Source organism: Hyperolius riggenbachi, chromosome 7 (genome assembly GCF_040937935.1).
Source record: "Hyperolius riggenbachi isolate aHypRig1 chromosome 7, aHypRig1.pri, whole genome shotgun sequence".
NCBI lineage: Eukaryota > Metazoa > Chordata > Amphibia > Anura > Hyperoliidae > Hyperolius > Hyperolius riggenbachi.
Window position 1 is genome coordinate 284,549,820 of NC_090652.1, and position 27,287 is coordinate 284,577,106.

The window sequence follows — 27,287 nt, forward strand, 5'->3', positions numbered from 1 at the left end:
GCAATAAAACAAGGTCTCCGCTCATGCTTCCCTATATATCTAGTGGGGCCCGTTCTGGCCCACTGATTCACTAGATTACATTCATATACATTTCCAAAATAGGATACTCTCTCCCTGGCTACCTAATAGGTTATGTAAATGCCCGGCTAGAGTTTATCATAAGACCCATCATTATTATTACTATTGTCAGTATTATTCTTTCTCGCTATGTTACACTGTCATCACTGAAATGTATATATTCTTGCTACTTACTATTGCATAACAATACCTTGGCATAATACATTAAAGGTAAAGTGTTTCAGGTTTATATACACTGTATACTGGTATGTAATAGTCAACTGTATATCTTAAATGTAGATCTGTTTACCACACGATCGTATGTAATCATCCTTTCTTAAAAATTCAATAAAGAATTCTTTATGATGAAACAATAGTTGCTCACATTACTCCTCCATTCCTCCTGCTGCTGCTGCTGTCTGTGTTTCCCACTGCCAGGGTACACAGAATTACCTTCTGCTGCCACTCTGCCACCAGCTATTACGTCAAACAATAGCTATATCTGTCTGTGTAATTTGTTGTAAAAACAAAACAAATAAACCAAAAAAAAAAAAAAAAAAGTTTAATTTTTCTGAGGTGCCCGGGTTGAAAACTGTGTTGTCCCAGTTGTGTATTGGACACGATGTGGGCTGCACGACCGCTGTCTGGGACCTCCTGCTGTGTTTATTTACAGCCCTGGTATCACCGCTAGGTACCAGGGCTATTATGTCACGCTGCCTGCCTCATTGACTGCCTGCTGCCACACACTCATCCTCCTCCTCCTGCTGCTGAATTTACCTCCTGCTGTCTGTGTGTTTCCACTGCCAGGGAGCACATACAATGGTGCTTCCAACATGCGTGCGCCACCAGCTATTTGTTACGCTTAAAAATAGCTGCATTTCTTTAAAAAAACCAAAAAATTATATATACTTTTTATTAATACTGTGTGATATTATTTTTAGAGGTGTCCGGGTTGAAAACTGTGTTGTCCCAGTTGTGTATTGGACATGATGTGGGCTTCATGACCGCTGTCTGGAACCTCATGCTGTGTATTTACGGCCTGGTACCACCGCTAGGTACCGCAGCCTATTATGTCTCGTCTCGCTGCCTGCCTCATTGACTGCCTGCTGCCACACAATCATCCTCCTCCTCCTGCTGCTGAATTTACCTCCTGCTGTCTGTGTGTTTCCACTGCCAGGGAGCACATACAATGGCGCTTCCAACATGCGTGCGCAACCAGCTATTTATTACGCTCAAAAATAGCTGCATTTCTTTAAAAAAAATATATAAAAGAGAAATAAGTGAAGAAGAAGAAGACGATATAGAAAAAGAAGGAGAAGAAGAAGAAGAAGAAGAAGAAGAAGAAGGAGAAGAAGAAGAAGGAGAAGAAGAAGAAGAAGATGATGAAGAAGATGAAGATGAAGAAGATGAAGAAGATGAAGAAGATGAAGAAGAAGAAGATGAAGAAGAAGAAGATGAAGAAGATGAAGAAGATGAAGAAGAAGAAGATGAAGAAGATGATGAAGAAGAAGAAGATGATGAAGAAGAAGAAGATGAAGAAGATGAAGAAGATGAAGAAGAAGATTAAGAAGATTAAGAAGATGAAGAAGAAGAAGATGAAGAAGATGAAGAAGATGAAGAAGATGAAGAAGAAGAAGATGATGAAGAAGAAGATGAAGAAGATGAAGAAGAAGAAGAAGATGAAGAAGAAGAAGAAGAAGATGAAGAAGAAGAAGAAGAAGAAGAAGAAGAAGAAGAAGAAGAAGAAGACGATATAGAAGAAGAAGAAGAAGATATAGAAGAAGATATAGAAGAAGAAGATATAGAAGAAGAAGATATAGAAGAAGAAGATATAGAAGAAGAAGAAGAAGATATAGAAGATAAAGAAGAAGAAGAAGTGTATACAGTACTGAACAACATTTTGGACACAACTTCTCTTTCCACCTTTTTTTTTTTTAAAGGAACATCCTCACATAATCACTTGCTGTTGTTACTTGGAAAAAAAGATGTTTCTTGCATCATTCACCCTCAAAACAAGTGTTGGAAGCTATTTAAGGCCAATTCGAATAGTCAGCTCGAATAATGAGCTCGAATACCGACTCGAATAGTGAGGTCGAAGTCCGAGGTCGAATCGAATAGTAAAAAATATTCGACTCGAATATTCGACCGAATTCGAATAATTTACTATTCGAATTCGACCAAACTCGAATTATAAAAAGGGGTATCCGAGCATCACTACTATAGGTAATAGTAAACCGCTGCATCACTGCGGCAAAACAAGGGGTTTATACCCCCCAAATCCCCTCTGCTAGGTCCGGGGAGTCAGTGGCGTAGCTAATGAGTTGTGGGCCCCGATGCAAGTTTTACAATGGGACCCCCCAAGCACTCTATTCATAGCAATTAATACGGCACACCAAACCCTGCCAATGGCAATTACAGTGCCTGAGGTGCAAGAAGGGGATGGGTAACAGTTTGTTAATAATTACCACTATTCAAAGTATCAATAGAAGTGATTATTATGAGCACAGGACCAATAGAGAGCTAATACTTTAGTTGAGAGAGGGCCCTTCGGGCCCCTCTGGCCCAAGGGCACCCCAATGCAGTTGCTACCTCTGCAACTCCTATTGCTACGCCCCTGCGGGGAGTGCTTCCTCGTAGAGGCAGAGCTTATGGCTGTAGCTCTGCCTCTTGGCGCGTCAATCCCCACTGATCGTCACCTCTCCCAGCCCCTCTCAATCTTCCTTCACTGAGAGGGGAGGGGGAGAGGCGGAGATCCGCGTGGCGATTGACGCGCATGGAAGCAGAGCTGCAACTCAAAGCTCTGCCTCCATGGGCAGCAAAATCCACGACCAAGAAAGTCGTGAATTTTGCAGAGGGGATTTGGGGGGTAAACCCCTCGTTTTGCCATGGGGATGCGGCGGTTTAGCATTACCTATAGTCAGGGCCAGTTCAAGTAACAATTGGGCCCTAGGGCAAAATTAGCCTGGGCCCCCCCAACAGACACCCCTCTGACCAAAAAACGCCATTAGGGCCCTTTGTTGTTGCAAAATTTCCCTCCTGGGCTACTGAGCTGGCTGCTGACCCTCCCCAATCACTCCCCAACTTAACTGTGCTCTCTAGGACCTCTGCAGTGTTTATGTCAGTGTAGTGGGTTGCCTGCCCGCCAGCACAGATGAGACGCTACTCCGCCAAAGACTCTGCAGAGTCCCTGGGGAGCAACAGTTAATATGGGGAGGGACACCTTGGGGGCCCCTACAGGCTCTGGGGCCCTGGGGCAATTGACCATTTTTTTCCTATGGTAGCGCTGGCCCTGCCTATAGTGCTTTACATAAATACTAGTTAAAAACGGGAATTTAAACTCACTTCAGTGTTTCTTTTAGCATCAGTATAGTGTTTTGAGTTCAAACTACCTAAAAGTTCCTGCCTTGCTGCACTAAGCTGGAGAATTACATTTTTTTTTTTTCAACACCCACACTAATTTTTTGACTGGAAGCCAACGTTGACTCTCTCATCTGCTAGTTTCTGTTAAAATATTCTTGTATTTCCATTACTATGCAAATAAAAACCTTGCAATATATAGATCCAAGCTAAGTGGATAATGTGGATCTGTACTTAATGGATTTTTTTTTTAACAAAAGTGGAATTTCCTTTCAAGTCGTAGACCTTTCCCCTCATCTAAGGCAGTATCTATTTCTCATCACTTACTGTATGTCTAATGATTTATAGAGTACTTAACCTCTTTTATACAAATCTCTGTTCAGGGATGATTTTATTAAATATTACACTGATGCTTAAAGTTATATTTTATTCCAACTGAACCAAAACTATCATTCCTGAATCTCATTAGATTTCCTATCCATTCTCCAAGCAAACACAAACAGAAAATTAATATGAGACACTGGCCTCAATTCACTAAGCATTACCACATTCAGTGATGCAAAAAACTGATTTTACCGATCACCTTGCCAAATGGCAATTCACTAAACCCATTACCGTACTTAAAAAGTAAAATTACCGACGGTGTGGTAAATTACCGACTTGGGTGGTAAGCACCTCAAGAAATGTCAATAAATTGCAATTCACATTAAAGCATTCGGTAAATCAAGCAGAAGTGTTCGATATGTACCTCCAGCGCTGGCCGGCTGGTAACTCACACTCACCGTGCGGTAACACTGACAGATGTAACAGACAGCCAATAGGGAGAGCCACACAGCCCTGCTTCTCACCCCATTTGATCTGATACTTTGGAGGGTGGGACTTCAGAATGGCAGAGCAGGAGAAGAAGACATTTTAAAAGGCTTTTCTGTGTCCCTTTAGATGTGTAGTGAATTGAAGCATTTTTTTCAGTATACAGTATTACCATACATCTACCGCATGCGAGAAATCTTGGTGAATTTGAGAGAGAAAAAAAGTGTAAAATACCCAATGCGGTATTTTACGGACCTAAATTATTTTACCAAACTGCCCTTAGTGAATTGAGGCTAATGATATGTGTAGCGGTCATGGTACATAGAACTTTCCCAAAGTCTCACATTCTTATTTTAAGTTAAATGACCACAATTCTAATGTGTAGTGTAGACAGCAGCTATGTCAGTGTGACATCAAATCTGCCTCATTCAGCAACTACACAAAGAAATAATGCCGTGTTTTGAATATTATTCAGCACTATTCTGTTATCAGGAGTGTTTATCCCATCATAGTTACATTTTGTAACTTCTATTTACTTTTTAGGAGACCTGCCACTGCATTTGACTGCCTCATTTGCATATATAACTATCTGGTTTATTAACCTTTGCATTGAAAAACATAAATAAGTCTCTCAGTTGTGTGGCAAGCCAAATTGTACTGAGAAGGCCTGTAAGTAATGTTGCAACAGGTGAGGTCCAAATCCCCGTACACCTAGTATGTTGTTTGGTAAAAAAAAAGACATCTGCCCATCAAGTTCAACCAAAAAAAAAAAAAAAAAAAGTTATCGAGATTTGACTCTCTACAAAGACTCACTGAGATTTTGTACTCTGTAGACATTCACTGAGATTTGGTGCTATACACAGTACGAAATCTCATGACTCTGTAGAATATCAAATCCCAATGTAGAATGTAAAGCTAGAGTGTCAAACTCAATCATGTAATGGGCCAAAATGGAAAACAAAGTCTAAGTCTCGGGCCAAATTGTTCATTAAAATGTAACATTTATTTAAGGGAATTTACTGGATCCTAGCTCATGCCCCTTTTGCAGAGTGCGTACTGGAGCAGTTTAAAGCGGAATGAAACCCCGCGTTTCTTCTTTACTCTGATACATTATTTACAGCATATTATATACTACCACCATTTTTTTTGCTAGAACAGCATTCAAAGGGTTAAACACAGGACTTCAAAGCTCCCTGCTGGGAAAGCTGGAGATAATGTTATCTTGTGTTTACTTAATTGTATCAAGTGAGGAATGTAAATACTTCTCTGACACTGCAGACTCTCCTGAACACAATCAGACAGTCAGAAAGCATTTCTGCTTGCAATAGAAGATGAATAAAGCAGTTATGAATAAAATGCAAAGTAAGCTCTCAGAGCAAAAAAAGTGTACTTTGGAAACTTATAATAAAATGAATAATAATACTTATGCACAAAAGCAAATATGATAAACATATGGCATATAAAAAGTTGGAAAACATGTTTTAATTGAATATTATGTCAGGGTTTAAAGCTTTGTTCACATCTGACTAGCACAGATGTCCGTGCGATCCGAATGCAACGCGTACGATCGCACGCCATCTGCGCAGCTGCCCGCTGCACTGCTGATCCCATCCATTGACAGTGATGGGATCAGCTCTGCGCTTGCGGGCAAAATGTAGGCAGCAGTACGCAAGCGATTCCTAGCGCATCGTACTGCTGTGCAACGCAGTAGATGTGAACGGTAGAAGGGCAGTCTATGCCCTTCTGCCGTTCCTGCGTTTCAGCACATCATACGCGCTTCCATATGCGCACAGAAGCGCGTATGATGTGAACGAGGCCTTATACCACTTCAATGTTTACCTGCTCTGGGGCTGCTCTAATTGTCCTGACAGGCACATGCTCTCTGCTGCATACCTCTGGCTCTGAGTACATATTTTTACGGCGCTGGGCAGTTCAGTGCGGTGGGCGAGCCACAAAACTCCCCAACGGCGTGAAATACTCTTCCCTTGTCACAACTCGGAGGGAGGTGTACTTTAGGGTCTGGCGACTGCCAAAGCCCTGATTTACCGCTACACGCCCTGCACAGCATAGGATTGCTGCTACGGGGTGCCCAGTCTTGGCGCTCAGAGCCGTGCACCAAGATAACCTGCGTCGTCTGGCTCTGAATTCGCACAGCCGCTAGGAGGAACAGTAGAGATGTGACATCGCTGGAGCAGGCGAATATTACAGTCCCATCAGAGGGGCTCCCAATCTAATACCCACCATAGACCTATGTCTATGTATGTATCATGTAGTGTATGTATCGTAGTCTAGGGCCAATTTAGGGGGAAGCCAATTAACTTATCTGTATGTTTTTGGGATGGGGAGGAAACTGGAGTGCCAGGAGGAAGCCCGCAGAAACACAAGGAGAACATACAAATTCCATGCATATAGTGCCTTGGCTGGGATTCAAACAGGTGACCCAGCACTGCAAGGCAAGAGCACCAACCACTACGCCACCATTACTTACTCCAGCCTCTTACAGCGCCTGCTGTATAACCTAACCCAACGCCCAATTTACCCAGTCTGTGCTGTTATTGCAGTCTATGACAACACCTAATTTCACAAATGGGCTGTGTGCCCACATTAACGGTTTCATTTCATGCCCAAGTGCCCAATGGCAACATTTAGCACTGGTCAGGGGATTATTTGTGCAAATAAGCATTTGACCTGGTTGTGTGGTTGTGAAACGCAGGGTGATCATTCTAAGCTGCCAATTGGCATGACACACACACACACTATACACACACACACACACACACACACACACACACACACACACACACAATACACACACACGCACACACACTATACCCACACACGCACACACACTATACCCACACACACGCACGCACACTATACACGCACACACACAGTATATACACACACACAGTATACACACACACACACACACAGTATACACACACAGTATACACACACAGTGCACACACACACAGTATACACACACTGTACACACACACACAGTATACACACACAGTACACACACACAGTATACACACACAGTACACACACACACAGTATACACACACAGTACACACACACACAGTACACACACACACACAGTACACACACACACACACACACAGTACACACAGTACACACACACACAGTACACACACAGTACACACACACACACACACACACACACACACACACACACACACACACACACACACACAGTATACACACACACACACACACAGTATACACACACACACACACGCACAGTATACACACACAGTATACACACACAGTACACACACACACAGTATACACACACAGTACACACACACACAGTATACACACACAGTACACACACACACAGTACACACACGGTATACACACACACACACACACGGTATACACACACACAGTATACACACACAAACACACACACTAAAATAATAAACAAAAAACAAAAACGATCGCAGTTACAGTATTCATTAGGAGATCATGTGAATTTCTGGCTGTGAATAGGAGAGGATCTAATGAATAAATAATGAATTAATTTGCCTACTGACTGCTGTCCAAATGGTGCAAATGTTGGGACAGACTGTGCTGCTGGCATGGGGCTTAATAACTTAATATCACTGCCGAGATGTTTACACACAGGAATCAAATGTGTCACTCGCGACACTTAACACTCCTACTATTTTTTGGAGAAAGAACAAAAACAACATAATCTGTTAGGTTGCCGAAAATCACACAACCAATTAGCAATGAATATACTGGGGGAAAAATCATCTGTGGACTGTTTAGGGGGTCCGATTTAAAGGGGAACTTCGGGACGTTTTAAAGCATTACTGTACTTATACTTAGGTGTGCTTAAAGGACACCTGAAGCGAAAATAAACTAATGAAATAAATTATTGTATCTATCGTCCTTCTCCTAAAAATGACTTTTTAAGATATTCCACAGTTTTATTTTATGTTTAAATCTACTTTTTAAATGTTAGCTGTTTTATTGTTTTTGCTCAATGACACATTCATTTAAGTATGCCAGAGCTGAAATCTATGAACTATTGACCCTCTTTTCTGCTCTCAGAAGCAATTTTCTGCTAGGAATGTGTTTTATAGTTGGAATTTTTTATCAGTGAGGGTCACACTGTAGTCACTTCCTGTCTGAGTCAGGACTGAGTCAGCCACTTACATTATATACCTGATATTTAAGGTGTGGTTCACATTAGGCTAAAATAGCCTACGTTCTGCTCCAATGAGCGGAACACAGCAGCAGAGGCAATGCTTTCCCAAAGGGAAGGTTCACATTGCTACGTTCCGCTCAGTTCCGCTCCCTGCGTTCCGCTCGTTAGAGCGGAAGTTCCCAACCTGCACGATCATTCCGCTCTGCTCCGCTTCACGGAGCGGAACGCAGCGCACACGCTACTGTCCTGTGACATCACTGCGCAGCCAAAGGGGAGCCAAACTGACATACTGTGCATGCACAGCGCAGTATGTCAGGATTTGGAGTCGCTCAAGTCACAACAGAGGAGAACGGCGAGTAACGGAGGGTAACAGGCGGCATGGTAAGTATATGCGTATACCTCCCTAGCCCCTGCACCTTCACTTTTTACCTCCTTTAAGCCTCGTACACTGGCCTGACTTTTGACAGCTGAGGCATCTGATAATGACCGCCAATCTGATCAGATGACAATCAGGCGTGTGCACGTCACCTGACGCCTAACCTGTAAGCGATCTGCCGGATGTATCTACCAAATCCCAGCGACGCCGATCCCATTGATCTCATCGCCTATCTTTCATCCCCTCTGTGGTTAAAAAGAACCCGAAGTGAGAGGGATATGGAGGCTGCCATATTTATTTCCTTGTAAATAATAACATTTGCATGGCAGCCCCGTCGATTATCTGGCATAAGTAAAGTCTAAACTCTGGAACAAGCATAAGGCTAATCCAGTAAAACCTGAGTCAGAGTACCTGATCTGCTGGATGCTTGTTCAGGGTCTATGGCTAAAAGTATTAGAGACACAGGATCAGGAGCAGGGTTGGCCTGGGACACTGGGGGCCCACCAAAGAAATTTCAACTTGGGGCCCACACATCCCATGATTGCAGTGAAAAAAGGGCGTGACCATGCACTGGAAGGTGGGCGTGGTCATGATGTATTTTGGACAGGGCCAAATGTACATGATCTTAGCAGCATTGTAATTCAGAGACGCTGCTGCCCAGCCAAACTTTGCATAGAGTCCCCTCCTTCAATATAAAGTAATGTCCTACTTTGCAGAGGTTGTGACCACAGAGGTTGCGACAGCATCGGGGCCCCGAAGGGCCCTCCCTCAACTACAGTATTACCTCTCTATTGTTCCTGTGCTCATAATAATCACTTCTATAGATACTTTGAACATTGGTAATCATTAACAAGCTATTTCCCATCCCCTTCTTGCACCTCTGACACTGTAGTTGCCATTGGCAGGTTTTGGTGCGTCGTATCAATCATTATGTATAGAGTGCTTGGGGGGCCCCATTGTAAAATTTGCATTGAGGCCTACAGCTCCTTCGCTACGCCACTGCTCTCAGCATAAGGTATTACAGCACTGAAAAGAGAATTTCTGTGCTGCAGGCAGCAATTGGAGCTCTATCAGACAAGGAGGGGGGCCCACCCGAGACCTGGAGGCGGGGCCCACCAAGGGAAAAAACTGTACTACTGTGGCCCGGTCCGACCCTGATCAGGAGGACTACCAGGCAACTGGTATTGTTTAAAAGGAAAGAAATATGACAGCCTCCATATCCCTCTCATATCGGGTTCCGTTTAATAGGGAAAGAAGATGGTAGCCTCCGTATTCCTCTTACTGCAGGTTCCCTTTAACCAGAGGATACTGTGACAAAGTCGATACCCAGGAGGTAATCGATTTGTCCCAGGTTGTGTTGGATGGGAGGTACATTCCACCTGGGATCAGACGCTACATCCAGTAGCAGCTCCGGAATAAAAAGGTTTTGGCTGTCTGTCACATGGACAGAGGTTAATAACCTTACTTGGGTCCGGAGCTGACCAGATGCAGAGTGGGCGGGCGCATCTGGTCGCCAGATCCTGGGTGGATCGTTTGCTCTGTGTATGTGGGCTTCTGCTGGAGTCAGGACACACAGGGTTAACAGAGCAGCTTTGAAAGGCTGGAGTAGGAGGAGAGAGAGTGGGTGTGACCAGCAAGGTCTGACAGTCTGCTAAGAAAGACTTCACGTTTGAATCCAGGAAGCTGGTTTTGCTCTGGAGAGAAAGTGCAGGCTGCACATGGAGTTTGGTGTGTTCCTGATATTGAAAGCTGAATGTAAGCTGCTGGCCTGGACTGGCCTTTTTGTTTTCATTTGAACTGTACTTTACAAACTGCCAAAAGACTGCTGTTTAAGAAGCCTGCTGTCCAATAAACTGTTGTTTGTTTTGGAAAATACACCTGTCTGTGCTGCTATCTCCCGCTGAGTACTCACCATTTGCAGCTGACCCCTCACAATTGGTGCTCGGATGCGGGCAACTTAGCATGCCTACAGCGACAGTGTGTTTGGCGTAAGATTTAAAAGTTTGAACAGCAGCATGGATGAAATGGTGAAGCAGCTGGTGTTAGCGAATGCGGCCTTGCAACAGGCTAATGCTGAGCAGCGGAAAACAAACACAGCCCTGCAACAACATACAGAGGCAGTACAGCAGCAAGCGGTGGCCCTGTGTGAGAGTCTGGCTGCAGCTGCGGAGGCCGATCGTCAGACTGCTGAGGCTGACAGGAAAGCAGTGAGTGAGTTGGTGCAACAACTTGTGGCTCGGAACCAAGAGGGACAGCTGCTGGTACCTGGCAGTGGAGGCACCATCCGCGCAAGCCACTTCTTGCAGAAGCTGACTCCCCATGATGATGTCGAGGCGTTCCTCCATACCTTTGAGAGGACAGCGGAGAGGGAAGCCTGGCCTAAAACGCAATGGGCAGGATTGGTAGCTCCGTTCCTGACTGGGGATGCTCAAAAGGCCTACTTCGACCTTGCCCTAGAGGATGCTAAAGACTACGACAAGCTGAAGGAGGAGATCCTGCGTAGACTTGGTGTCACCCCGGCGGTGCGAGCCCAGCGAGTTCACCAGTGGTCCTATTCAGCCGGATGCTCTCCAAGGTCCCAGATGCACGATCTAATCCACTTGGTAAAGAAGTGGTTGGAACCTGAGAAGTTAACAGCTCCGGAGGTCGTCGAAAGAGTTACCATTGACCGTTTCTTGCGCTCCCTACCGCCGGCTTTGCGAAGGTGGGTGAGTCATGCAGATCCACAGTCAGCTGATGAACTAATTGCGCTGCTGGAACGTTATCTGGCTGCAGAGGACTCTTTGGCTTGGGCCACAGGACAGCGCTCAGCTACCCGGAGACTGGCAGCACCCCAGGGAACTGGTAAGACAAAAGCTGACTTTGTGGGGGGTGTGGTCAGTGAGCCAAGCTCTGCAGGCCGAGGTCGACCAGGCACAATGGTAAGAAGTCGATCCCCGGTACAATGTTGGCAATGTAAAGAGTGGGGACATATTGCTGCTAACTGTCCTCAGGCAGTTGAACCCATGGAGTGCGATTACACTCGTCACAGGTCCTTGTTTGCGCGACCTGTGTATATCGCAAGCTGTGACTCTCATTTGGCGCTGGTAAAAATTGCTGGAAAAACTGTCCAGGCTCTCTTAGACTCTGGTAGCTTGGTGACCCTGGTGCATTCCAGTTTAGTGGACCCGGCCTGGCTGGGGAATCGTCGGGTCACAGTACAATGTGTTCATGGGGACTCTAAACAATACCCCACCGCCCTTCTCACCATTGAAACAAACTGTGGACCTGCCACTCAGGAAATAGTGGTGAGCCCGAACTTGGCACATAGTGTCATCCTGGGGAGGGACTTTCCACTGTTCTGGAACTTGTGGGAAGGGGATAACTGTGGAGGCTCAAGAGAGCTGGAATCTAAAAATAATACAGAAATTGATGGTAATGAAATGTTTTCTCCCTTGGAGGTGTTTGCTGGGGACTCTGAGTTATCCCCAGAGACCTCTGAGGGCTCGGTCCTACCAGAGCTGGAGGTGTCTCGGGATAACTTTGGGACTGCCCAGTTAAGGGATCCTACGCTGGCAAAAGCGTGGGAAAATGTCAAGGTGTTGAACGGTGAACCCCAAGTGGTCGGGGCTGAGAAAGTATTTCCTCATTTGGCGGTACAGTCAGACTTGCTGTACCAGGTTTGTAAAATTCAGGGTGAGGTTGTGGAACAACTCGTGGTCCCCAAGTCGTATCGCCCAATGGTCCTAGACCTAGCGCACAAACATGCCCTGGGGGGACATTTGGGTACCGAAAAAACTAGGGACCGAGTCCTGCAGCGATTCTTTTGGCCTGGGGTACATGGAGATGTAAAAGCTTACTGTGAATCCTGTCCCGAGTGCCAAAGATGTGCTCCGGCTCCCCATTTTCGAAGTCCGCTCGTCCCCTTGCCCATTATCGAAGTTCCCTTCGAAAGGATAGCCATGGACCTAGTGGGGCCATTGGTTCGATCAGCGCGTGGTCACCAGTACATTCTGGTGGTAGTGGACTATGCCACTCGCTACCCAGAAGCGGTTCCCCTCAGAAATACGTCGTCTAAAGTGATTGCACGTGAGTTGTTCCACATGTTCACCAGAGTAGGTTTGCCAAAGGAAATTTTGACAGACCAGGGTACCCCATTTATGTCTAAATTGATGAAAGAAGTGTGTAAACTGATGAAGATCGATCAGATTCGTACTTCAGTGTACCACCCTCAAACGGACGGGCTTGTGGAAAGATTCAACAAAACCTTAAAAAATATGTTAAAGAAAATAGTGGACAAGGATGGCAAAGATTGGGATTGCCTTTTGCCCTACCTAATGTTTGCAATTCGGGAGGTCCCTCAGTCTTCCACAGGTTTTTCGCCGTTTGAGTTGTTGTATGGGCGATGCCCACGGGGAATTCTGGATATAGCCAAAGAAACCTGGGAGCAAGAGGCCACCCCCTACAGAAGTATTGTTGAACATGTGTCTGGTATGCAAGATAGGATTGCAGCGGTGATGCCTTTAGTCAGAGAGCATTTGCAACATGCCCAGGAGGCACAGTCTCGTGTTTATAATAAATCAGCAAAGGTTCGAGCTTTCAGTCCTGGGGATCGGGTCCTGGTGTTGGTTCCCACGGTTGAAAGCAAGTTTTTGGCTAAGTGGCAAGGTCCATATGAGATTATTGAAAAGGTCGGGGAGGTGAATTACCGGGTTTACCAGCCTGGCCGGAGGAAGCCAGAACAGATATATCATGTGAATTTACTGAAACCCTGGAAAGAGAGGGTGGCCCTTGCAGCTTCCCAGGTTACTCAAGAGTCCACCAAGGGTGGAATAGAGCTGGTACAGGTGGCTGAGACGCTGTCTGTTTCACAGAAACGGGAGGTCCGAGAGTTCCTCTTACGGAATCGAGAGGTGTTCTCGGAACTTCCAGGTTGTACCCAAGTCATCAGGCATGATGTTGTGACTGAGCCCCATGTACAGGTCCGCCTTAAACCTTATAGAATACCTGAAGCTCGCAGACAGGCCATAGCAGGGGAAGTAGAAAGAATGCTGGAACTGGGGGTTATTGAGGAGTCCAACAGCGAATGGAATAGCCCCATAGTGCTAGTTCCGAAGCCTGACGGTTCCATTCGTTTCTGTAATGACTTCAGAAAGTTGAATGAGGTATCAAAATTTGATGCCTACCCTATGCCAAGGGTAGATGAGTTAGTCGAAAGGCTGGGCCCCGCAAGATATGTCACCACCTTAGATCTGACCCGGGGATATTGGCAGGTGCCCTTAACTGAATCAGCCAAGGAGAAGACAGCCTTCTCGACTCCCCAAGGGCTGTTTCAGTATGTCAGGATGCCGTTTGGGTTGCAAGGGGCCCCAGCCACCTTTCAAAGGATGATGGACAAGATCCTCAGGCCGCATCAGCGGTATGCTGCGGCTTATTTGGACGACGTGGTCGTCTTCAGTACAGATTGGGAAAGCCACCTTCCGAAAGTCCAGGCGGTCCTGGATGCCATTAGAAAGGCGGGACTGACAGCGAACCCCAAGAAGTGTGCAGTAGGGTTGGAGGAGGCTCGTTACCTGGGGTACACAATTGGGAGAGGTCTGATTAAGCCCCAAGTGCAGAAAGTGGAGGCCATAAGGGACTGGCCTAGGCCTACCACGAAAAAGCAGGTCAGGACCTTCTTAGGTTTGGTGGGCTATTATAGGAGGTTCATTCCAAATTTTGCCACTTTGGCCACTCCCATTACAAACCTCACAAAAGGGAAAAGTTCCTCCATGGGTCCATGGGGACAGGAGGCTGAAGAAGCCTTTCAAGGTCTTAAGGAGGCATTGTGCAGGGGTCCAGTCTTGGTCACGCCTGATTTTAAAAAAGAGTTTCTGGTACAGACAGATGCTTCAGCTGTGGGGTTAGGAGCAGTCCTATCCCAAATCGTCAATGGAGAGGAGCACCCAGTTGTGTATCTGAGTCGAAGGCTGACCGCAGCCGAAGAAAGATATAGTATCGTGGAGCGGGAGTGTCTGGCCATCAAGTGGGCACTCGAGGCTCTACGGTACTATCTCTTGGGCCGTCGCTTTCGCCTCATTACCGACCATGCTCCTCTCACATGGATGTCTCAAAACAAGGAGAAAAATGCAAGGGTAACGCGCTGGTTTCTGGCATTACAGCCCTTTAATTTTTCTGTGGAGCACAGAGCTGGAAGACTGCATGGCAATGCAGATGCTCTATCAAGGGCATTCTGTCTTGCCGCAGACTGTGTCCGATCCCACGGGATCGAACAGAGGGGGGGAGTATGTGACAAAGTCGATACCCAGGAGGTAATCGATTTGTCCCAGGTTGTGTTGGATGGGAGGTACATTCCACCTGGGATCAGACGCTACATCCAGTAGCAGCTCCGGAATAAAAAGGTTTTGGCTGTCTGTCACATGGACAGAGGTTAATAACCTTACTTGGGTCCGGAGCTGACCAGATGCAGAGTGGGCGGGCGCATCTGGTCGCCAGATCCTGGGTGGATCGTTTGCTCTGTGTATGTGGGCTTCTGCTGGAGTCAGGACACACAGGGTTAACAGAGCAGCTTTGAAAGGCTGGAGTAGGAGGAGAGAGAGTGGGTGTGACCAGCAAGGTCTGACAGTCTGCTAAGAAAGACTTCACGTTTGAATCCAGGAAGCTGGTTTTGCTCTGGAGAGAAAGTGCAGGCTGCACATGGAGTTTGGTGTGTTCCTGATATTGAAAGCTGAATGTAAGCTGCTGGCCTGGACTGGCCTTTTTGTTTTCATTTGAACTGTACTTTACAAACTGCCAAAAGACTGCTGTTTAAGAAGCCTGCTGTCCAATAAACTGTTGTTTGTTTTGGAAAATACACCTGTCTGTGCTGCTATCTCCCGCTGAGTACTCACCATTTGCAGCTGACCCCTCACAATACATTTTAAGCTCCTGCCAGCAAAGGGTTTAAGTTTCCTTGCGTTCCTAAACTCATAAATGTGCATTGATGACGTAATTCTTTCAAATATTAATTTATTAAAAGTTTGATTAAAGTATCCAGCATTCAACACTCCTTATTTGAGCCAAATGCTATACAATGAAGCAACCATATCGAGTGTCCCCTCCCTTTGTCAAGCTAATCAAACACAGGAAGTGAGAGGGTATCTATACCCACCCATACAGGAAATGACCTCGTAGTTGCCTGGGTACAGGCCAAACACAAACATGTACAACAAAAGAAAACCACAAGCGGCATTTACAGTGTTTTAAAATCACACTTATCTGTGTGCATAGCGGAGATGCCTGGTGGTAGTTGTATAGATTAGTCTTTCTATCTTAAATAGCGTGCTATTTTTTTTCTTAATTACAGTCATTAATCAAGTCCATCAGATAATGCAGCAGCAAGGATATAGGTAATATCAGTATGAGATGCAGCGCTGTGCAAAGCGATGCTGTAGGCAGAGAGATACGTTCCAGACTTGACAGCGATGGGTAAATTGAAGACGTGGCGAATGCGACACTATTTTTCTTTGTGTGTATGTGTATGCTATTACCGTAGGTATTGCCACTTTTAATTATAGATGCTGCCTTGACACAGTGTAATTTATACTTCATGAACAGTCACAAAAACAAAGTCCCAAGTCGCATCCAAAAAAGAAGACAGTTTGAGGGGATAATTACCAAAATAAAGTTAAGATGTGTTTTGCTGCGTCTCTGCATTTTATTCCCTTTGATTATAACTTTTAAAGTGAGATTCAACTCTCAGTACAAAAAAGAATTGCTACATACCGTGCTTTGAAAAACATGGCTTTGCAATTTATTTTTGTTGTAAATTACCTTTCCATTTCAATTGGTAGACAGTTATGGATTCCGAAAACTGACTGTAAGCCCAAATTGCATTATTCTTTTTATCTGGAATCAGTACTCTTTGTTGCGGTAGATTGTAGTACAGACGGCCCAGGTTTTATTTTGCCTGCATGAGTAGCTAGTGGCTGGGAGCAGTAGAATTTGTTGCTTATTTTTTGCCTCTGCTGGAACTGCTAGTGACTTTCAGCTGAGTGGCTTACAGTTGCTCTGAACCTACCAGTCCAGATAGTCAGTTATGAACAGCATGGAGTACATTGGAGTAACTACAGGAGAGCAGCCTCCAGGCCCGGATTACATTTTTGTACCCCTAGGCCAATTATATATCACCTTTCTTATTTGGCAGCAACCCTCCCATTCCATGTACAGCCCCCTCTTCCATGTGCATCGAGCAAGTACATGGCGCCTCAGCGCCAGGCAGTTGGGCACAGGGCGAGCCAAATGACGGCTCTCCCTGCTGCCACTAAACTCCCCGGTGGCGTTAAATACTATTCCCCCTCTGAGTTGTCGTACCTCAGAGGGAAATGTCATTCGGGGTCTTGCAGCTGCCGGAGCTCCGAATTACCATTACGCTGGGCGCGCAGCATAGCATTGCTGCTATGACGGCGCCCAGCTTTGGCACTCAGCGCCGAGTGCTGAAATGACCTACTTCGGCATCGACCATGTACAGCAGCACCTTTGTTTTATGAAGCTCCCTTGAGTATGTTTCCTTTTTTATGTTGCTCCCCATTTTCAGCCTCCTCTTTCGTATGTAGCAACCCCTTTTTCATATTCAGGTGCCCCTTTGTGTTGCAGCCGCCCAAGGCCAGAGCTTTGTGGGTTTTCCAAAAATCCAGCCCTGGCAGCCCCTGCCCTGCGAAACCACCGTCTATTTACTTAGTACAGCGCTGCAATCTATGGCAGCGCTGTACTGGGGCACACAGAAGCAATCTGATGTGATAGGCTGAAGCCTATCACAGACGATCGCTGTAATTGGCTGATGGGGGGACGGAGAGGGGAAAAAAATAAAATACACAAATTTAATTAAAAAAAAATATTTAGAAAAAAATAAACAAACAACTGGGGAGGGATCAGACCCCACCAACAGAAATCTCTGTTGGTGGGCAGAAAAGGAAGGTGGTGGGAATCACTTGTGTGCTGACATGCACAGCCCTGCAGTGAGGCCTTAAAGCTGCAGTGGCCTATTTCATTAAAAATGGCCTGGTTTTTAGGGGGGGTTAACACTGTGGTCCTCAAGTGGTTAAAGTGTTTTAGGCCAGCTTCACACCTATTAGTAGCGGTGCAAGCACTGCATTGCGCCACAGAAACCAGCCTTCATATGACTCTGTGCCACGGTACGGCAACAGGGTCATATGCATAGCCCCACCCCCTGTTTTGTGATGTTTTCTCTGCTGAGCAGGAAGTACATCACTGGGATTCCTGTCGGTCCATGCATGCCCACAAACACTGTTCTCCCGTCGATTACACATATTGCGTTGCCCATTAACTTGCTTTGCTGCACAATCAGATCATGTGGCAACACGCTGCAGACTTTGCTTCAGGAATGTGGCGACTGGCGACTTTGATACTTCTGGCGCACCACATTACAACACATGTAGAATGCAAGTCTACAAAGACTTGCATGGCCATTGCGGTGGGGATGCGGCATGGAAGCAAAAAGCGTGGTGAGTCACGCAGCGTGCAGGTGTTAAAGGGGCCTCAAACTACTGACAGTTTAGACAATACTGTAACGTTAAACAGCAATATGTAATAAAAATAACAGTATTGAATATTTTGTACATGACTTGAATTACAAAGTTGTCTTCATTTGTAAGTGGAGGACTGCCTGTACTGTATTCCATCTGTGCTTGCGATTTGCCTGTATTTCTGCAATACAGTACGGCGTTTGGAACGCTCAGCTCTGTGTAGCGGTCTGTCGCTCAGCACCGCAGTGCTTGACTACCTCAGCAGTTTAGCCGAGAGCCGGAAGCCCCCACACAATGGCTGCCTTGGGACATCAGGAACCATTAAACTCTCCCCCTTTAATTAGTGGTTTCTACATGCTTATGCACAAATTACAAGTTAACCTTGATTCCTCCTGTCACCGTTATAGTTCTACCGCAGCTGATTTACATCAACATCTGTACAAATATTTATTCTGCTATTTAGACTCTTATCGCACTGTAGCAGATAATGGATTTGCATAAACGCATTCCAGCATTGGCTGAATTATGGAATTCAAGGTGTGTAACATATGCCGGATTTTATACTATTCAAATGCAGTTAATTTATGTATGGGAAAATAACATTTCGTTCGGTGCCTAGTTAGTTGGTTGGAAAACAGAACATATGCCGTAGGTCTATACAGCTACTGCACATGCTTATTTAAATGAACAGTCCTATTTTGGAATCAGATCCTAGGGCTGGTGCTTCTATAAAAGGAAACTGGCCTATTTCTGCAAGTACCATAGAGGTGAGCAGAAGATGTGGGCGCGGAAGTTTGGATGACCCAATGGCACCCATGTAAATATTGATAAATGAAGGAAATGAGGGAGCTTGATAAAACAGTGGGTGCCAATGATGCCCCCTTTGCAAACTGTGAATACACTTAGCAGGTGCAAAGCTTCTGATCTTTTTCATTTACAGCAACAAGTGTGGCAATTGGGGTGTTTTTGTAGCAGGGGGGCGGTTAAGGTTAAGCATCGGTGTGGGGATTGGTTATGGTTAGGAATCGGTGTGGGGATTGGTTATGGTTAGGAATCGGTGTGGGGGTTGGTTATGGTTAGGAATCGATGTGGGAGATTTTTTAGGGTAAGCCATGTTGAGGGGTGGGGGGGGGGGGGTCTGGTAAGGTTGGGTTTGGTGATTGATTAGGGTAAGGAATCTGGAGGGGGGGGTCGGTGTTAGGGTTAGGCATTGTGTGTGTGTGTGTGGGGGGGGGGGGTTGGTTAGGGCTAAACATTTGTGGGGGGATTGAGGGTTAAGCATCAGTAGAGGGAGAGCTCTGTGTGAGGATAGGGTAAGGTTTTAGCAATAGAAAATATTGGTAAAATGTATCAATATGTAATATCAGATGTATGTAAATATCGGAATTACCACTGTTGCATATCATTAACTATTCTACTAGCGGCTATTTCCAGCGCCCAAATTTCCCCGCCACTTATTCAGCATAAATGCCCATAGGGGCCTCGACGGCACGAATCACAAATAGGCCTCTAGTTCAGGAACGGCCCCTTTACCCCCTTCACATAAGTAGCTTTAGCTGCAAAATGTGGACACCAGGTAATGCCAGTATTTGGAGTATCAGGAATATACTGCTGCCGACAATATACTTGTGACTACAATGTTAGGCTAGGTTTCCATTTGTGTAAATTTTGGCCTATTCCTCGGCCACAAATTCGGATGGAATTTGGCAGCCTATAGAACTCAATGTAGAGCATCCGAATTTGTGTCCGGAGAAAAATATGAAGCCCTGTAGCATAATTCTGCTCATCACCATCTAAATCCCATCGCCGTGCATAGCGCGGCTAGAGGGATTCGGCTGCAAGAGACACGAGCAGCTGTGCCATCATCGCATCTCGCAAGACGCATGCTGCGCACTAGTGGAAATGGAGCCTTACTGTCAAAGCAAACCTATACACCCTGTTTCATATTCATCATCCCCCTACCCCATGACTTTATCCTGACCCATGTAAACCGATGCCTAAATCTAGCGCATGCTCACTTTCTCTGTTTGCAAACGCAAACAAAAGGTGGGCCTACCAGAGGAGGAGGGAGCCTCATACAAGAAAATAGTCCGGGCAATTGAGTGGGGCCCAAGGGCCACATCCAACAGTTGGACAGCCCTGCTATAAACTAACATCTTGGTCTTCCCTACATAGGTCATACATAAAGAAGAGGCGTGACAATGTAGGACCCATGCGACTGGCAATGAGGGGTCACTCCCAAAACCTACACATAGCAATTTCAGCTCCCCTGATATAGACCACTATAAGTCATGCTGCTCAGACACCAGGGTTTGAAAACTGCTGGTCTTTTTTAACCTGCGGTTTCAGCCACAACAGTTTAAATGGATCCTTGCTGCCTCCTTAACAGCCTTTCCCTTCGGGTCTTAAAAAAAGGCGACTCCGGCTCCACGTCTCCAGACTATGGTACAAAAGTGCGCCCACATCATGTATTATTCACGAGCGGCAGGAAATCTAGCTCAGCCACACTCTTTATTAGTCTGCGTGTCTCTTGTAGACGTGGAGGGTAGATTAGCCATGGTGGTTCTAAAGATAGAGGAATCAGCCGTTCAGGCTCATTAGGATCATCATGTCCCCCTACAGAGCACAGAGCTCAGATCAGCAAGTATGTAGGCCAAGTAAAAAATGCAGATCCTGCACTCGCCACCACTGTAATACAAGCCTTTTATCTATATCCGGAATCACTCTGCAGAGGAACAGGTGAAGCGCAGATTTCCTGTCACACCGCTCGCCTAACTTGCCGCCTCACGGAGGGATTCTGGATGCAGAATGAAAGCTTTGCATGACGGCGCTGTGCACAGTATTTTGCATTCCCTTATTTTGCTTCACAAAACATAGTTAGGCTTCTGCTGGTGTCAGATAACATTTGAAAAATACTCCTTACGGCAAACCTGGCTTTTACACGTACTTGAAAATGTGACATAATTATTTGCATCACTTTGATACTGCTTATCGCAGTGTGTTTTCAGCGTTTCTTCCTCCTTCCATAGCCTCCTTTTATTTCTGTAGCTGCCAGTGTCAATGTCACACACAAAGCATTCTCTCAGTCTCTCTGAACAGTGGTCTCAGCTTAACTGATGTGTTTCTTAAAGCGGGATTGTCACCATAAAAATCAAATTTCAGCAGCAACTGGTCTGAGTGTATTAAAGTGACTCTGTAACAAAAATTACAACGTTTTTTCTGCCATCCTACAAGTTCCTAAACCTATTCTAATCTGTTCTGGCTCACTGCAGCACTTTGTACTATCACGGTCTCTGTAATAAATCAATGTATCTTTCCCCTGTCAGACTTGTCGGCCTGTGTCTGGAAGGCTGCCAACTCTTCCGTGCTGGTCTGTTCCTCTATGCACACTCCAGTGTGTGTTTTATTTACATAAGCCAGCAGCGTCTCTGCTATCTTATCAGTGATAGAAGAGAGCTGGATAAAAATCATCCTCTGTTAGGCTGTGAAAGTAGCTGGCTGACACATACTGAGGAATTACAAACACAGGCACAGGCAGAGCTGTCTGCAGGAAGCCTGTAATGTTCAGTGCATGAGAGAAGAAGGGGACAGAAGGTAAACACACAAATGATCTTTTGAGATTCAAAAGGAAATCTGTATACAGCCTGCTTGTGTATGGATGTATTTTCTATGTGTGGACATACTGTACATCAATCTACTTCCTGTTTTGGTGGCCATTTTGTTTGTTTATAAACAAACTTTTTAAAACTGTTTTTGACTACTTTTAATGCGGCGGGGAGTGGCGAAATTGTGACAGAAGGTAATAGGAGATGTCCCCTTACACACCGGTATGTTTACTTTTGTGCGATTTTAACAATACAGATTCTCTTTAAGTGATAAAGATGCTAATCCTGCATTCAAAACTTTCAAAACTTTTTCTGCTGCTATGGTTTGGAGTTATCGCATACTTAAGGAGCACTGGCCCTTTATTAGTCAGTGCCAAACAGTTGCATGCTGCGGGTTCTTTTTACCTATAATATATTCCTCCTCTTCCCTTTATTTCCCTGCTTACCTGCTTTGCTGAAACACGATCCCCTGCTCACTTGTGTTTACAAGCAAGGCTGAGGTGACTCAGCGATTGGAGGAGAAAAAAAAGTAAAAGGCAGAAATGACATCAGGATTTAGCCTAAACTGTGGGCAAAAGACATGGTTCCCACCAGGAACAGAATTCTCTTCATTTACTATATAAAATTCACTGAAATCAAAACGTGGACAGTACAATACATGTATGTATTTATCTACTTATATATGTGTTTTTTTTCCTTGCATAGTATGGCTAATCCTATCGCTTTAAAGCAGGGATGGTCGTAGTCAACCAACTTCGCTATGCTCGAACTACGCATATTTTTACGCAAATACGCTTTGCAAACTACAGCTCCGAAATCAGAAACTTTGCTACGTTTGCATTTCGTAGACTACGCGTTAAAATACGCCAGCTTCGCATAGTTTGAAGCGTAGTTGATGCGACCGCTTATGCCCTTATGCGGAAAAATTTCCGCAATAATCTGCTACCTATGCGCATATATAAACTAATATAAGCGTACATTCCACCTTCCAATGCGGAATTGTATGCGTATAAAAGGGCAATAATATTTCTGCGCATGCGCAATGATCCATATAGATGCAGTTACCACACGCATAGTTGACTTCGCAATACATACGTCAACTACGCGTAGCGGGCGAAACTTCGCATAGCGGGACTACGACTACGCGGAAATGCGTACGCGTAGTTCTCAAACTTTGCCTACGAACTACGATGTGTAGTTGCGTACTACGACGTGTAGATTCACGCTGGCGTAGTTTACCAGCAACCCTGCTTTAAAGCAGCAGGGACAGCCATACTAATAAAAAAATATATATATATAAGTAGATAAAGACTTGTTATACTTACATAACATATGTATTGTACTGTCCACATTTTGATTTCAGTGAATTTTATATAGTGAAAAAGAGAAAAACGTTCTAGGCATTTTACATCTGTACTGCCTCTGACTGAAGCCAATGCTGATGTCATTTCCTCCCTTACTCTTTTTTTCCCCTCCTAGAATCTGCACTGTCATATCTAGCTTGCTTTGTTCACACATGAGAGCACAACATAGATCGTATTTCAGCAGCTTCTGCTGAGGGGTGAGGTGTATTCCCCTTCTCAACACTGAACTCAGCCAATCAGTGAGGAGCAGGAATGTGGGAGGGGTGATGCCGAGCTTCCCTCTTTCCCGGGAATGTACCAGAATAGAGCCAGGCTGATGATAAAATTCATTACAGCAGAAATATTTATGTTTATATTGGAATGCTTGCAATGCAGACTGCATGTAGACTACATAATAAGCACAGAGCAGTGGGTAAATGGAATTTCATTTTAATGGCTGATAATCCTGCTTTAAAGTGTCCTTGAGACTAAATAGAAAACAAAAAAACAGATATGTACCTAGGTAGAGGGAAGCCTCTGGATAGTTCAGAAGCTTACTGTGTCATTCTCGCTCTCACCGTTGCCATGTTTGGACCCTCGACAGAACATATCCAGCAAGAGCTTGTCAGATATTTTCTCGTAGCTGCGCTCCCCCGCCTTGTACGAGGGCATCTGTACCGTGCCTGCGCGAGCACAGCCACTCCTACACAGTAAGTCAAAGCTGCTCACTCACAAGCAGCTCCGTGCTACCATGCGGGTGTGGCTGGTCTCGCGAGGACACAGTACGACTACATTCCAACACAAAGAGGATCGCAGGTGGAAACTTTCAGAGGGTTCCAGACAGCGATGGTGGCCTGCAATAGGCAAAACACCATCACCGAACCAATCTTTGCTTCCTATCTATCAAATCCGACAAGAAAATTCAGTCGGACAACTGTTTTTACAATCAGTAATATGGTGTGTGGTGATTGGCTGGAGGAGGGAGGGTGGGGTTTAAAAAAATAAATAGCAAAATGTATTAACAAAAAATAGAAATAAATATTTATAAGAAAACAAACAAACAAACAAACCTAGGAGCTTCAAAGCCTACCAACAGAAAGCTCTGTTGGTGGGCAGAAAAGGGAGGGGGAAATCACTTGTCTGCTGAGTTGTATGGCCCTGCAGCAAGGCCTTAAAACTGCAGTGGCCCATTTTGTGAAAAATGGCCTGGTCTTTAGCAGGGTTTAAGCCTGTGGTCCTTAAGTGGTTAAGCTTAATAATCATCTGGGAGCTGAGGTCATGATGGAAGCTGCTTGCAAGGTACACTAACTGAACATGGAGCTGAAGCTGACTCTGCCTGCAGAAGAGCGCAGAGGAAGGATATGGGTGGGTGTAATTCCTTCCCACAATCAGAACAGGTCAAGCATATGGGCCAGGTCTGGTGATGGCTCTGTGAAGAAGAAACAACTCCCATTCCACTTGGTGTACAGATCTCCAGGTCATGTGACTGGCTTTTTCCAATGGGAGTTTCTCTGGAACAGCAGTGAATATTGTGTGGATGATAAAACAATCCTCTATTCACCTTTAGTAACAATAAAAAAAAAATCCAGATGGTGAATTAGGACTTTAAAATGACCCGAGGTGAAAATAAACTGATGAGATAAACAATTATATTTATCCTCCTACTCCTAAAAAAAAGACTTTTTTAAGTATCCCAGGGTTTTCTTTTATACTTTAACATTTACAAAATATGTTGAATGTTTTACAGTCCCTAATCGGTGGCAGCCTATTAAGTGTCCCAGAGTTAGAAAAAGGTCAAACCTTTGTGTATTTTACCTCTTCCCGCTCTCAGAAGTTGTGTTTTGCCAGGAAAACTTTTATGGCGGTAATTTGCTTATCAGTGATGTTTACTATATTCCTGACAGAAGCTGTCACTTCCATACCTGGAAATTAACTCTTTCAGGCAGCAAAATGAAACAAGTAAAACAGCCTAGTTATTAATGTTTAGTACTGTACATACACATGTTTATCTCATCATGTCACATGTCACTTCAGGTACACTCTAACCCAGGCATGGGTAAACTTGGCCCTCCAGCTGTTAAGGAACTACAAGTCCCACAATGCATTGCAGGAGTCTGACAGCCACAGTCATGACTCATAAAGACAAATGCATTGTGGGACTTGTAGTTCCGTAACAGCTGGAGGGCCGAGTTTGCCCATGCCTGCTCTAACCACTAGGTTCGGAACAGTATGTAATGTCAGACATATTTTTGTTCCCGGACTAACTGATCACTTGGACTTTCAGGAGCCTAGACATCTGTGTATCCACCTTATTTTTTATATTTATTCATCCCTCAGTTTTAGTATGGCGACATTGACCACATTTACTGATCACATGATCTTTTTGTCTTTCTTTTTTACAGGCCGGGAAAACATAGTCTATAAGTGCCCCTCAAATCACATCCTTTGCATTGGAACCAAAACATGCATCCATCTATCAAAGCTTTGCAACGGAGTATTGGACTGCAGCGATGGCTACGATGAGGGAGTGCATTGTCGCGGTAAGTTTGGAATGTTACTCAAAAAGTTATTCACCGTTGTCTGAAATCTGAATGTGTTATAAAATGTTAAATATGCATTTGCCAGAAGATCATGTAAGCTTGGATGTATGGTAGAAGTATACTGGGTACAGGAAAAAAGGGGGCCAGGAACAAAAGGGCCCGGCTGGATAACGAATAGGCGCCGGTGGATAACGAAATCTCAATAATGATAAACATCTTTAACGAAATTGTCTTTCGAAACATCTTTCAAAATTGTCACATAATTCAACAATATAGCTTAACCCAACCCTACTCTCACACAGAACCCTCCTCTGGTGATGCCTAAAACTAACCACTCCCTTGGTGGTGCCTAACTCTAACAACCCCCCTGATGGTGCCTAACTCTCCCCCCCCCCCCCCCCCCCGGTGACTTGTGCCTAACCCTAACCCTCTGGTCGTGCCTAACGCTAATTACCCCCCTGGTGGTGCCAGACCCTAACCTCCCCCTGGTGGTGCCTAACCCTAACAACCCCACTGGTGGTGCCTAACCCTAACCACCCCCTGGTGGTTTGTAATCCTAACCACCTCCTCCGGTGACTAATGCCTAACCCTAACCCCCTGGTAGTGCCTAATGCTAACTACTCCCCTGGTGGTGTCTGACTCTAACCTCTCCTCTGCCTAACCCTAAGACCCCCCCCCCCCCGTGGTGCCTAACTCTAACCACCTCCCCCCTGGTGGCGCCTAACCCTAACCACCCCCCCTGCACAAACACCCTTACACACATAGAAACAATAGCATATTTGATAACATAAAATCTGTACATACAAACAATATAAAATGATAAAAACTATAATGTTGCAAGTTTCTTCAACGATAACATATTTCAAAAACGTGTTCTAATGTTAACGATATTTATCAGGCGCCCTTGCTTTGGGTGCCTTATTAACAAGTCTATTCATTAGAGTCTTTGGTGGTGCCCCTTTTTCCTGCTTCCAGTATACTAGGATAATGGATTGGTTATGTTTTGGTTTTTGACCAAGTCGTTCTGATGGAATACGGAATGTGCACAATTCTTGAAATGCAGCTGTTTTGGTTGTACAGATGAAATACATACAGTAGTGTGTGGCTATAAGAGGTGGGCTGTTCAAAAAAAGGGCGTAGGTAGATACACTATTGCATTTTTATCCGGAGATGACTGATTCTAAGTATCGAATGTGGGCACTTTTTTCCTTACAGGTACACTTTAAACACTTGTAATTTCCTGCTAACAGAAAAGCTATTGTTGTAGGAGAGAAGCACAGCATAATTGCTATACAATAAATACAGTATAGCTGCAGTCAATGCAATTACCTAGCCAAAAGGTCCTCACATTCTGAGAGCCGGGTAGTTAGCAGCGGGTCATCAGCTGCCATTAGAACAAAGTTGATTTTGCGGCGGTCCCAGATCTCATTGCTTTGCCATTTACCCATCAGAAAAAAATCATCTTGCCTTCCCACAGCTAATTAGTAAAGTAGAAGTTAATGTGATGTCTTCTACA

At 44.9% G+C, this 27,287-nt stretch overlaps 1 protein-coding gene across 6 annotated transcripts in view; it reads left to right on the plus strand.

Annotated features, from left to right (window-relative positions):
* LRP1B (LDL receptor related protein 1B) overlaps positions 1-27,287 on the plus strand; it is a 2,031,260-nt gene that overhangs the window by 675,126 nt on the left and 1,328,847 nt on the right. For all 6 annotated transcript variants that reach the window (XM_068245873.1, XM_068245875.1, XM_068245874.1 and 3 more), the window contains exon 3: positions 25,634-25,771. In XM_068245873.1, the coding sequence (XP_068101974.1) occupies positions 25,634-25,771 (138 nt within the window). The remainder of the gene's footprint in view (positions 1-25,633; positions 25,772-27,287) is intronic.